Here is a 14,470-nt window from a genome sequence, read left to right on the forward strand (position 1 = left end):
ACGTTCAAATAAATGGCAAAAGATACAATGTAATGGGACATAAATGTGAATAAAAATAACCAGAATTCCTGGTGTGGCTCAACCAATGCAGTCAATAACAAAATTGTCAGAATTGGATTTGTTTTGGAAGCAAAGTAGCATAGACACAAATCCACAAAGGATACAGATAAAAGTAAAAGGTTAAAGATTAGCTTTGTCATATATACATCGAAACATAGCGATATGTGTCACTACCTTCAGGGATGCAATGGAACAGCCGACATGTGTCGTCACACTTCCAGCTGCAACATAGTATACCTCATTAACCTTAACTTGTATGGCTTTGGAAAACTGGAGCAAGCCTCACTAACCACAACTTGTATGTCTTTGGAATGTGGGAGGAAAGTGGGAGAACCCGGAGCAAACCCAAACGGTCATGTGGAGAGAGTACAGACTCCTTACAGTGGCAGGAATTGAACACTGCTAGTGCTGCTAAGCCAGCCTTGAAAATGTGACCTGTTCTTTCAATAGACTGTGGAAAGGTTGTCAAGGGAGTTACCATGATTATGCACCCAGGTCATGTTTGAAACATAGATACTTGGAGGTTCCAGTAAAGTTGACCAGCACGCATGGAACTCTATTCCAGTAAAAAAAAAACACACAAAAGGAAGTATTATATATGGTTAATTGGGGTATCAGCTAATCAGGGAGGTCGCTGATTTGGGACAACTTTTAAAGAACATAAGCTAATCAAGTAGCCGGAATTCCCTTTGTTTATTTGGGACACTATGCCACTTAATGGGACAGGAGGCTGCTGCCCAACAGTTCCCAACTTGTGTCAATTGCATGCACTCGTTAGAAACTACACTGTGCTTAAAGCAAACAGTTTTTAAAATAGTGTCAACTGCACATACTTGTGTTCAAAAAGCAGTGATTTTTGTCACTAATAATTGCCGAAAAATAATCAGCAAGACAATTCAGAACTGTTTTGTACACTGTGGTTTCAAGCATTCGGGCTCAGAGGTGCCAGAAATGGCTTGGGGGTGGGGGGGGGGGGGCGGAGGGGTGAAAATGTCATAATTTCACTACCTCAAGAAGAACTGTGAAGAATTTGAAGGTACTGAAAATCACCTTGACTGTTACAATGAAAATGAAGATTAAGAGGATGCGATTGTCAAGCCAGTCCATTACCTATACTAGGTGTCTGCACTAATTTGTTCATTTACAGTCAATCAAAAGAACATGGCAGCTTACACTGAATGAATTCCTCCGATAACTATTAGGAACTAACAGTTTTATAGTACTGTGGTTGTACTGGTGGCATTCTAATTTGTTCTGTATTTAATTTAAATACATAATTTGTTATTCAATTAAACAGCAGTTTCTTCTTTGTACCTTTTTAACTATTTTAATGAACCTTAGGCTAATTGGGGCAGCTGCTTAGCTGGGTCAAAATGTACTGGTCCTGATTAAGCAGAAGTATATAATGGAAATAAAACAATTTACATTCCTTTGACATTAGTAGACAAATAGATCTTTCAAGGCACTGAATAGCAACCAGGCAATGAGTTGGAGATTGAGAAGTCAGTAGAACATGAAAGTAGCATTAATGCTTTCAAAGTCAAAGCAGAAGTTGAGCGATCAACTGCCAGAAACAAAGATTGGAGGGCCAATTCAAAGAAACAATTAAATGACTACTTCTCAAGGATAAAAAAAAAGCTGCATTCTAACAGATCAAGGAACAAAAGTTTGATCCTGACTTTGAATGGTGCCTGTATGAAGCTTCCCTCGTGTCTACGTGGGCTTTTCTCAGGTGCCCCAGTTTCCTCCCATATTCCAAAGAGGAAGATTAATGAGTTGCCGTAAATTGCCACTAATACAGGTGGGAGAAGAATCAAATGGAATTGGTGGATATGAAAACAACAGAATACAGAGGATGGATGCGATTACTCTGTTGGAAGCTGGCAAGGACCAAATGAGCTGAACAACATCCTTCTGTGGCAAAGAAAGGATTTAAATCTTTGAAAGAGTATGGAAGAGGTTTTTGAAACTATTACTTTCAAAGATTACTCATGCAAAGGAAATGAAAAATGAGGACATTGTTAATTATAAGAGCGAGTAAGTATGAAAGCAAGCAAAAGTAACTGATAGAATCAACAGGTAATATTAACTCTAGTCTAGGGAAGAGAAGCTGGCACATTATCCATGGAAACCAAAGGAAACTGTAAGGCTAATATTTAGATAATTGTGTACTGAGATTTCCTGTACTAAATGCTCTCATCAGCACAGCCAAATATGTATCTGCAAATCTGCTGCACATACACTGGAATTCAAAGGATGAACTCATACATCTGTAATAAAACTTATTGTTGGGAAACGAACTTATATCAATTCTCATTTGAACCACCCAAGAATTTACCTCAGTGCCTGCAAAATAAAAATTCCTTGAGAAGGTCTTAAATATGTCCAATTTCTCTCTAGGACTGCAAATAGTAATATTTATCTTTTCTGTAAACATGTAATTGAAAATAACTGTTCAATTCCAAGTACTGTACACAATATTACACAGAAAAAGATTTAAAACTCTCCTAGCATCTAAAGTTCAGCCTTCAAAAGAACAAATGGCTAATATTCAAATTCAACAAACTCCTAGGCACAATTACCATTACTTCAAGACATTTCATAGATGAAGAAAAACAAATATATCATCAGCCCTTTCCAAGATGAATTTCAATACAACTTCATTGCTGGATAAACACTTAATTATATACTCTTAACTACTTTTTTTTTAAACTGAAAAAAAAATCTGAATTTCGTGGTCTTACTTACCATTTGTCTGCAGTGATCCTGCCAGCATTTATCTATTTTCTTTAAAAAAAGAACACTATCCAAGGAATCCATGAAGAATTAGTTAAGGAAAACAAAAAATGCAGTTAGTTCTTAATGAATGATGGGAACCAAGTTTTCAGGCATTTACAAATAAGTATCTTCAAATTCATTTAAATCTATTTCATAACCCAATAAAATTGGAAGGGAGAAAAAAATAAAATTCTCACACTCTTATATCAGCAGAAAAGGATGTCAGGTAGCCTCTTGCATTAATGTGTTTGTTTAGGAGCACCTTCGGTGAATAGAACTTTCAACTAAAGTTATATTCAAATTTAGAAAATTCATCTCGGGTGATAGCTGATGATAAAAAATAGGTTGTATAAAATACATGTTTCAGGAAATGCACCATCGGTTCTGAAAGTCAATGAAAGCACTTTCAGTATTTATCAGTGCTACACTTGTACTCATTGGGAAGGCTGTGCATTAAAATAAATGGAGGTAGAGAACCCAAGCACATATAGAAGAATGCTTATCACAGTATGAAGATATGTATAAAATGCACTCAGTCCATTGATGCACAGGAGCACATACAAAAAAAATTGCATAGCTGGCCTGGCTAAACTATTTTACTGCAATAAAACTACTAAACTACTCTTAAACTCCTTGGTCCATTACGAGTACTTTCTGGTGCTTCAAACTGACACACTGTATGTACCACATATGTACACCATTGGTAAGGGCCATTCAAAACAAATGTTAAAGATTGAATACTATGACCTGAGTTTCCGAAGTCTACTGAACTCTTAAATATTTGATAATCCTCCCAACTTAGAACTGAAGTGGGGAAAGTAGTTATTCAAAACATAAATATCCAGCCAATTAATTCACAATGAAAACTATATAATGCAGAACATCCCCATGTTTTTTAGACATTCACACCAACCAACAACAACCACTGTAAGAGTAAATAACAATATAAAGACAGCCATGAAGAAAAGGTGCAGGAAATCATATGGAGGAGGCAGGAAGTCGGGTGTAGAGGGAGAGGGAGGTGTAAAAGGTGATGGGGAGGGGAAATAAAGAGGTCTGTAAGGATTTTAGAGACGGAGGATCGAGAATTGCTGGAGATAGATAAATCAAGAGAAACTTGCCCAATGCCCACTGCCCCCAACAATAGAAAGCCATTCTTTGAAACTGAGTTTTCACACAGAAGCCAAATATGCAAATGCCACTTTGTTACTAATTGATATAGGTTTCAAAAATTTACACAAGCGCAACTTCAGTTTTATTGCCTTCACAAGTACCTCTAGTGACATTCTTTAAGCAAATTAAAGGATATTCTCTGAACTGGTGAATTTGAGCTTTGATATGATCCTCGCAGACTTGCCTCAGCTGCTTGTATAAATTTGCTGAAACTTTGTAAGAACAAAGGTTCTCCACAGCCTAAAAGTAGAAAATATTATCACATTATCACAAAGTAAGAAATATCTAGTTAGCCTACATAATACACCATTTAGGCACATTTTGTTAAAGTGAATTTAAAAATTTTTTTGAAGATGCATTTTCAACTTTTGTTCTAATCCACAGAGCAGGGTTCTATAAGCATACATGGAGTTTATAAGATGAGATAGCTACTCAGCTATAAAAACCAATAAGAAACATTGTGCCTTTTAAATGTGCCTTTGGATCAACAATGAATTCCCTTCAATTAACTAAAATGGAAAGGAGGCAAAATAAAACCACTTTTCTCATGCTGAGAATGTTATTTATCTAGGGAATTTTGTGAAGTTTTATTTTCACCAGGCTAGAGTCTAGTTTTCTTACATGGCCTGAAAGAACCAAAATCAGTTTTTTCTGATTGTCGAGAACATCACAGCCAAGTACCATTCTGCTTTCTCATACACACTTTATTGGATAGTGTTCAAGGACTGTAGTTGTTTATCGCTTTGTATTCTCGATAAATTAAGTCAAAATCTTGCTTTAGTTTGCAATAAAGTGTAGATGGCATTATTTGTCAAGAATAGACAGCAACAAGGAAATGTCGGAGGAAAAATTACACTTTTTTGGAATTTGGCAATTTAAATTTTCCACACATCACTGAAGTTGTTAAACTTAGACATGTTCGGTTATGTCACTACTCTTAAAATACCTATTTCATTGAAACATGCATCATGTTCATCACCTGATAAAGTTCCTCTAAATTGTATTTGATTGAGGTGCTCTTCTGAATTGCTTCTACTGCTTCTTTCAGTTTTTGCCAAGTTTCATTGGTGTAATTATCAGGCAGTTTAGGTTTATCTGAAATTGAAAAGAGCTACATATTCATTTTTTGAAAGAGTTTGCAGATTCCAATACTTTAGGAGAAAACAGAGACAAAATACATAATAAACTTAATTTAGCACAAGATGAATCCCCACAGAACTTTAGCTGGCAATGACAACTGATTGCAGAGATCCCTTGACATTATAAGCCTATTTTTTTCAGACTCTGAATAGAGTAAACAGATACAAGGGTTTGTTTTCAAATCCATGAGTGCAAATAAAACATTTATATTAATTTGTGAACAATATTCATTTCTGCTGACTTGTAAAAGGAGATGAAGAATGCCTGGGTTCACTTCTCAATTCCTACAAAGCGATGACCACTCCTGCAAAGTGCCCAGTTGTGAACACTGTACAGAAGGTCAAGGCAAGATCAGATCTTGCACCAAACAATGTATACTCATTATGTACAATGCATCTTAAAGTGGATTCTGAAAATTTGAATAGTCACCTTGAAGCACTCAAAGGCTACCTCTCAGAAAAAGGAAGAAAATATCAACAAATTAACAGATAATATTCAATATTATTTTCACCTGCAGCAAATTTGCCTAAAAAGTCAAAGACAACAGATATCCACCAAGTGTTTCTTCCACTATACACATGAAATTTCACAAAACCAGGAATAAGCTCAGCTAACACACATAAAAGTTGCTGGTGAACGCAGCAGGCCAAGCAGCATCTCTAGGAAGAGGTATAGTCCACGTTTCCGGCCGAGACCCTTTGTCAGGACTAACTGACAGAAGAGCTAGTAAGAGATTTGAAAGTGGGAGGGGGAAGGGGAGATCCGAAATGATAGGAGAAGACAGGAGGGGGAGGGACGGAGCCAAGAGCTGGACAGTTGATTGGCAAAAGGGATATGAGAGAATCATAGGACAGGAGGCCCAAGGAGAAAGAAAGGGGGAGGGGGGAAGCCCAGAGGATGGGCAAGGGGTATAGTGAGAGGGACAGAGGGAGAAAGAGAATGTGTGTATATAAATAAATAAATACAGGATGGGGTACGAGGGGGAGGTGGGGCATTAGTGGAAGTTTGAGAAGTCAATGTTCATGCCATCAGGTTGGAAGCTACCCAGACAGAATATAAGGTGTTGTTCCTCCAACCTGAGTGTGGCTTCATCTTTACAGTAGAGGAGGCCGTGGATAGACGTATCAGAATGGGAATGGGACGTGGAATTAAAATGTGTGGCCACTGGAAGATCTTGCTTTCTCTGGCGGACAGAGCATAGGTGTTCAGCGAAACGGTCTCCCAGTCTGCGTCGGGTCTCACCAATATATAGAAGGCCGCATCGGGAGTACCGGACGCGGTATATCACCCCAGCCGACTCACAGGTGAAATGTCGCCTCACCTGGAAGGACTGTCTGGGGTCCTGAATGCTGGTGAGGGAGGTAGTGTAGGGGCCGATGTAGCACTTGTTCCGCTTACAAGGATAAGTGCCAGGAGGGAGATCAGTGGGGAGGGATGGAGGGGGGACGAATGGACAAGGGAGTTGCGTAGGGAACAATCCCTGCAGAAAGTGGTGGGGGGGGGGGGGAGGGAAAGATGTGCTTAGTAGTGGGATCCCGTTGGAAGTGGCGGAAGTTACAGAGAATATATTGGACCGGGAGGCTGGTGGGGTGGTAGGTGAGGACAAGGGGAACCCTATTCCTAGTGGGGTGACGGGAGGATGGAGTGAGAGCAGATGTGCGTAAAATGGGGGAGATGTGTTTGAGAAATAATAATAAGTTCAGCTGAGATCATGTATGATCTCCAGTATTCCTTTTGTACAACAATCAGCAAATATTAATTGCTTTTAGACAACCAAGGTCAAATTTTTTGATCAGCTATTAAGGCAACAGTAAAGCTTCAACAGCATTTGTCAAATTTATATTCAAACTGTAGTGTTAGAATCAAATAATGATTCTATTCAGGAGGTATCCATCAGATCCAGTGAACCTATATAGACTCTATAGTACAGCTATCCCGATTACTATTCTCCATTTTTCCTTTTACAGGCATATACTTTTTCTCATTCAAATACTGATGAAATTTACCTCCAAAGGGCACAATCACCATTTTCATGAAATTCATTCCAGAATACCAAAGCCTGGTGCATAAAATCATCAACTATGTGTCATGATTTGCTCTCCTTATTTACTATGTTGTAATCCATCAAGACATTAATTTATTTTTACCCCATCTGCCTGTGAGCATTCTTGTGTTTCCAGTCAGAAGTAACACTCAATTTCTGTTGCAAACTAAGACCTCAATTTACTCTCTGGTATGGTACAATATTGAACTGAGAAAGAACACTCCAACTAAGGACATATCATGGGATTTAAAAGAAAGTTGAACATAACATTGATACTTTCACATTATCTTTGTTCATTTCAGCATGCAGGAATATCATAACACTTAACTTATCTTGCCAACTTCAAGCTTATTTTATGCATAACACCAGATCTGTTCCCGATACTTCCAACCCCATCAACTAACTTACGTTACATCTGACAATCTGTTGGAAGAACTCAGCAGCATCAGTGACAGGAAATAAAATGTTGACTTTTCCAGGCAAAATCCTGCACGGGGACTGAGGATAGCAAGGCAGGCATAGAGAGAAGACGAGAGAAAGCATGAATTCCAAGAAAGTGATGCACTGGGGGGCGGGGGGAGGAGGAATACAAGTGCCGGTTAGGAGAGTTTGTGAAGTTGGAAGACGGTGGCAAGAGTCTCATAGATAGATGCAAAAAGATAAAAATCAGACAGAGCAACACACACAAAATGCTGGAACAACTCAGCAGGTCAAGCAGCATCTATGTCTGGAAATGAAGTCAACATTTTGGGTCGAGACCAGAAAGGAAAAAGACAGAAACCAGAATAAAGAAGGGGAAGGGGAAGGGGAAGGGTCAACCTGGCAGGTCATAGGCAATTCCAGGTGAGATGGAATAAGGGAAGGAAATAGTGAACCAGAGGGAAGTGATGGGCAGGTGATTCTCTGGATTCCAAGGCCTACTGTTGGACCAGATTCCTCCTCTTTCAGCCCTTTGCCTCTTCCACCTATCAGCTCCCAGCTTCTCACATCATTCTTTTTCATCTCTCCTTCTTCCACCCACCTACCTTCCCCCCCTCCACTGCCAACTTGTACCACATTAGTTTGCTTCATGAACTCACCAGCTTGTGCTCCTCCCCCTCTTTCTTGTGCAAAGTGGGGGTGGGGGTGGGTTGTGTGGGAAGGATGTGTGAAGATGGGAGACAAGCAGGAACGCCGTTGCTGGATTCTGATATGGTGATGATTTTTGCTCCTCCAACTGAAGCTGCTTGATCTGCTGAGCTCTTCCAGCAGATTGTGACTTGCAACAGATTGAAGATAACATGCTACTACTGTTTGCTTGTAAAAGGAGACATGAAGAATTTTTGGATACACTTCTCAATTCCAGAAATCCAATCATCAGTCCTGCTAAATGCCCAATTGTGATCACTAAAGTCTTACGTCTTACATTACATCTCCTTATACCAAAACATATTTAACACTTTTACACTTGCCATTTTTCTGCCCATTTCACCAGTCTACATGTTTTCAAGATAAGACCATAAGACATAGGAGCAGAGTTAAGCCATCCGGCCCATTGAGTTTGTTCCGCCAAAATCATGGCTGATCCTTTTTTGCCCTCCTCTTCAACTCTAGTTTCCAGCCTTCTCTCCGTAACCTTTGATGCCATGTCCAATCAAGAACCTATCAATCTCTGCCTTAAATACACCCAACAACTTGGCCTCCACAGCTGCATGTGGCAACAAATTCCACAAATTCACTACCCTTTGGCTAAAGAGATTTCTCTGTATCTGTTTTCAAAGGGCGCCCCTTAATCCCGAGGCTGTACCCTCTTGTTCTAGACTCTCCCACCATGGTAAACATCCTTTCCAAATCTACTTTGTCTTGGCCTTTCAACGTTCGAAAGGTTTCACGGAGATTCCCCCACTCATCCTTCTGAATTCCAGTGAGTACAGACCCAGGGCCATCAAACATTCCTCGTATGATAACCCTTTTCATTTCTGGAATCATCCTTGAGAACGCCCTCTGGACCCTTTCCAATGCCAGCACATCTTTTCTAAGATGAGGGGCCCAAAGCTGTTCACAAAAATGCATTATTGTCATCCTCAAGGTTTTGCTACATCATTCACAATATCAAAAGGTTTCATAAATATTCCAAAGGTGTGGAAGCTATGGAAAATAAAAAGCAGGGATAAACAGTTTTTAAACACAACATATGGAAGATGCTTGAAATATCGAGCAACTCACTGAAAATGCTGGAGGAACTCAATCAGGCAGCATCTATGGAGGGGAATAAAGTTTCAGGCTGAGACCCTACATTAAACAGGTCATTTTCAGTTTGGAAGCTGTGACTAGTGGAGAAAAGGGGGGGGATCAGTGCTAGGGCTCTGTGGTTCACCATCTACATCAACATTTTATACAAGAAAACAAAAACAACACAAACATAAAATCTGCAAAAAAACAAAAAGCCGGAAACATTTGTAATGCACGTAGCATCTGTGGAAAGAGAAACAGTTAATGTTTCAGGACAAAAACTCTTCAATAAAGCTGGGAACAAGAAAAAAAAAACAAGAAAAGATTAAGAAAAGCAATGAGATGAATTTACAAAGGGATAAACAGACAATTTACATCAATGTATCAGTCACTACTTTTTCATTCAAAACTTCTACTTTATAGAGGCAGAGATATGCCAACTCACTCCGCAAAATAAACTAATTTTGAGATACTATTATCCAACATACTTTCAGCCAGTTTGCACTTGCTACAGCCCATTAGATGGAAGTAACAGTGCTTAACTACAAAGTAAAGTAACTCTTGGGCTCACACACCCTCCATGAAATGCCAGAGCCCAGGACTTAATAACAGATTTGGAAATTTGAATTTGTCAATTCACCCTGTCCGTGGCACCCAGTCTTGCTGGAATTCTGCAGAAAAACAGTGGGGGATAAGAAAATCTCTCAAATTCTGAACAACATTAGAAATGCCCCATTGATTTCAATGGTGATTGTAATCCAAGAATTCAGCAGCTAGAGAGTAAGTTTTTTTATTTGCTTTAGTTTAATCATTTTAATTATTTGCAAGTGTATTGTAATTATGAATTTAGAAAAAATCTTACATATGTCAGTTCATTTCAATAGTTTTTGTAGATATTTGTTCAATGTGTTTCAAGGTCCCAGACTAATTGGCTATCAAAGATTTGGGAAATTATGCTACTAATGTACACTACTGGACCCCAAAATACAAATGTAGTCCCAGGTACTCATCAACCTACAAAGGTACGTCGGGAGTGGAAGTGCATAGCCAAGAATACATTACTATTCCATTCTACGTGTGTTCTGAATTTTAAATCCCAAAGACATTCAAACTGTAGTTAATTAGCTACTGTAGATTATGCATGCGTAGGTGGGTAGAAATTAAATTCATGAATACTTGCAAAAGGGTAGGTTACAGAGAAATAAGCAAGGGAATGAGATTGCTCTGTGAACTGTCACAGTTCAGATCAACTGAATGGCCTCTAATGTTGCAAGGAGAAAAATAAAAAAAATCATAGCTGCTTGTCTACATTTGTATATAATTAACAGGGGCCCCTTCAGCTTTCTCCTTCATCTATCCAAAGCTGCTATTTCAGAAATGTAAGTCTGCTTCAAATTAAGAGCAGGAGTTTCCTTCTTGCATACCTGCAGTGTGTAGATAAGTTTAAAATGTTCAATTCCAATACTCAGGAGAACCACATAATCAGACCAGGAATCTGAGAGTGAAGAACTAGTTTGTAATGATATTTAAATAGTTTTGCAGCGAGAGTTGGACATCATAATGTTTTTTGCCAGTTGTCAATCACAACTTAAGGTCTTTTCTTGGAAGGAAGAATTCTCTCAGTAGATAAACCTCTTAGCATAATGTCTTCCTATCCTGTTACATGGTTATTGCATACATGGGAAATTTTCATTTGCTCGAACACAATAACCATAAGCAGTGGAAGCCGCAAAGTCTTTCAAATTTATGGTACACAGCTAGCTATTTTAGTCACTGCTGCAAGGCAATTTGTAAAAAAGGATTATTTAGAAATGAATGAGGAAAAATATTGTCTTGAAAGGGTTACCTGGGGTCCTTTATGTCCACCTAATTCTACAACCTTTCATTCACAACACACAATATTGCCAGCAATCCACTAAAGCTTCAGCACAAATTGTACCCCTGGAGATAGCACAAACCTTCTGATCCAGAAACGAAATATCACGATTAAGCCAAACCCTCAACCAAGAAAAAGCCATAAATAAATAATGAAAAGGCCATTATTAGTGTGTATAGCTGCTCCTCGAAAACAAATTCCAGATGACAGATTTGTGCAAAGTGGTGATGCAGTTACCTAGCCTAATCCCACCTTCAGGGACTCAAAGTCAGTTAAAAGCAACATTATTATCAAAATACATATATGTCACCATATACTACCCTAAGAATCATTCTAAATGTGATAAAGGTTTCTGCCTTTATCATCCTTCCAGGTAGTCAATTCCAGACCATTACCATCCTCCGAGTGGAAACCAAGTTCCTCATCAGCCCCCTTCATTTTTCCACCAATTATAATCAATTCACACTCCCCAATTTTACCATAACACTCAAGGAAAAAAAAATTCTCATTATAATCTACACAGATTAAAACTCATCTTCAAAAAAAAACACCCTTAGTTATCCTCACTGTCAACATCCTGACAAGTCTTCTTTGCACTATTTCAAATGCAATCACATCTTCCCTGTGAAGCGACAATGAAAGTAGTATTCCATAATCAAACCATGGCCTATCAGTTGCAGCTTTATAATGACTTTCCTCCTTGCATAGTCAATGGTCAAACAAACTTGCTACTTATAAGCATTTATGGAAATGCTTCTTACCACACCTCCCCCTCATACAAGCCAATGAATAGCCTCATACTTCCTGTGCATTCCTTTGCCTTCCTACCCCCCCCCCCCAAAAATCCTTTACTTCACACTGCTGTGGATTAAATTCCACCTGGATATTTGCTGACCATTGGACCAGAAAGTCTTATCATATTCCATTCTAATGCCTTCTTTCTCCTAACCACAAAACCAATTCCTTGAACATATGTAAACTTCTGCCATGTCACTTTCAAATTTAACTATTAACATATTTGGCACAAAATAAAGGAATCAAGTGATAAATTTCCCATTACAAAAGCACCCATCAACTATTAACCTTCCTTCCCTGCATTGGAAGTCTAGTTCAGAACCAACTGTCCCTCATTTTGCATGGTTTTTATTTTGTCAAGACTAGCAAGAGGGATGTTGCCAAAAAGGAGAAACACAATAAACCATGTTACCTTTATTCTTTTCCATTACTACCTTAATTCTTATCAAATTCTTATAAGTACTGTAAGTTGCTAATAATCTTGTCCTCCCTGCTTCATTAAGTTTGCTATCTATTGAATACAGCTTTCCACTCGGCCCTTAAACCTTTCACTGTTTGCATCCCAGCTAATACACGAGTAATAAGAATATTGAAAAAGCTCACTATTTCTGCAATGATTTTACATTTCACAGAAATTTGCTGAAGTTTAATCTGGACAATTTGGAGATCTGCAGCATGTTCTCAGTGTGATTTGTTCATTATTTTAACTCTGAACTTTAGCTAATGATCTTTCCCAGATATGATTCCCTTCCCAGAGATGAGATTTGTTTCTTTAGCAAATAGTTCACACATCCCATTTTTAACCCCTCTTGTTTGAAAGAATATAAAGCAGTATTTCTTATTTCAGTAATGACAGAAACACATTTCTACTTGTCTATCAGACTATCGAGCTTATCTCATTTGCCAGCTGAACGTGGTGCATTTAGGCATATTCCATTAAGTAAAACCAGACAGTTGTGTTTCCTTTCAAACTTGTGTTTGCATTGTACCCATCCCAGTTCCTTTGTCACATGATCTCCCAGCCATCAATCCATCTGCACCCTGATTTCTATGCGCACTAGTAAATAGCACCAGGAATAATGCAGTGATTGCTAACTTTGAAATCACACCCCTTGACGCTTTTCTTAACTCAATTAAGTCTGGCAATGATGTCATAGTATCAACCTGGAGAACTCCAGTTCACCACTCCCTCTGAGAATTTTGGCAGTTGCCAAGTAATATTCTTAAACCTGACAATGTACTATCTTGGAAACACTTATACACAAATGTCTACGTGCACTCAATTACTGCTATCAATATTTTTCCCCTTTCGCTGCATAAATGTGTCACCTATGGCCTTCAGCAAGGCAGCAATTCTCAAAGTTCAAAGTAAATTTATTATCAAAGCATGTACTGTATATGTCACCATATACCATCTTGAGATCCATTTTATTCCAGGCATTCATAGTTGAACAGGGAAACATAATTAAATGAAAGAGAAAATGGATTCAAAATCAAATTCTGCTGAGAAAGCACAACCCCCTCAGATTGTTCTCACAAACAGCCCAATTATTTTTAACCTGTTTCACAGTCACCCAGTCTCCCAACAAAACAGGTAACCTTCATTCTTAGTTACAAACAGTATCTTTTTCCCCCCAATACACCAATTTGGGCTCTACTCAAGTTTGCTTTTAGGACCTGATACAATTTACAGGGCATCATAAAGTTCTATGCATGCAGCGAACTCAACATTCTAAAAAAAAGTATTTTTAATAAAAACATTTATTTTGTAGATGATATTCCTGATCATATCTCAAGTAAGCATCTTCCAGTTAAAAAAGGGACAACTCTATTGTAGTTCAATGCTTTGGCTTCCATTCATCTGTTCCTGCAACTACTGAAGTGTTTACCAACATAAACTGCTACTAGCAACAAGAATAATGAGAAAATTATGCTCAGGGTAGTAGCAAATCTGCTTCACTCACTTATTCCCTGAACACCAACATCACCAAACTATCAAGTAAAGCTCTTTTACTCAAACTTCTGTACATTTTTTGGAAAAACACTAAGAAAGCCAATGATTGGAGTTGGGTTTTCATTTAGTAGAGATATAATCATAATTAACTACAAATGGTTACCATTTAGCCAATTATCTTTCTTCCCCCAAATGCAATTCTCAAAATGCCGACTACTGTTAATACATGCTATACAACATCTATACTGAAAAGTATTAACAATTAAAATGAAAAATATAGATGATTTCAGTAAGTTGCGCTCTATGTTAAATTGCCCTTACTTATCTTTCCACTTCCAATTACAGATCCATTAGTCCCTCGTTAGACTCACATCAAAAGAAAAGTGTTTACAAATTACCACACAGAGAAGTAATCATACCTGGATCTCTTTAACGGCTC

The 14,470-nt window shown here is 38.3% G+C and overlaps 1 protein-coding gene across 3 annotated transcripts in view; it reads right to left on the reverse strand.

The window, feature by feature from the left end:
- Nucleotides 1-14,470, reverse strand: part of cul4b (cullin 4B) — a 71,736-nt gene that overhangs the window by 55,759 nt on the left and 1,507 nt on the right. For all 3 annotated transcript variants that reach the window (XM_072270792.1, XM_072270793.1, XM_072270794.1), the window contains exons 2-4: nt 4,991-5,106; nt 4,148-4,251; nt 2,809-2,878 (exon numbers count right to left, since the gene is read on the reverse strand). In XM_072270792.1, the coding sequence (XP_072126893.1) occupies nt 2,809-2,878; nt 4,148-4,251; nt 4,991-5,106 (290 nt within the window). The remainder of the gene's footprint in view (nt 1-2,808; nt 2,879-4,147; nt 4,252-4,990; nt 5,107-14,470) is intronic.

The sequence above is a fragment of the Mobula birostris genome, chromosome 10 (assembly GCF_030028105.1).
Source record: "Mobula birostris isolate sMobBir1 chromosome 10, sMobBir1.hap1, whole genome shotgun sequence".
NCBI lineage: Eukaryota > Metazoa > Chordata > Chondrichthyes > Myliobatiformes > Myliobatidae > Mobula > Mobula birostris.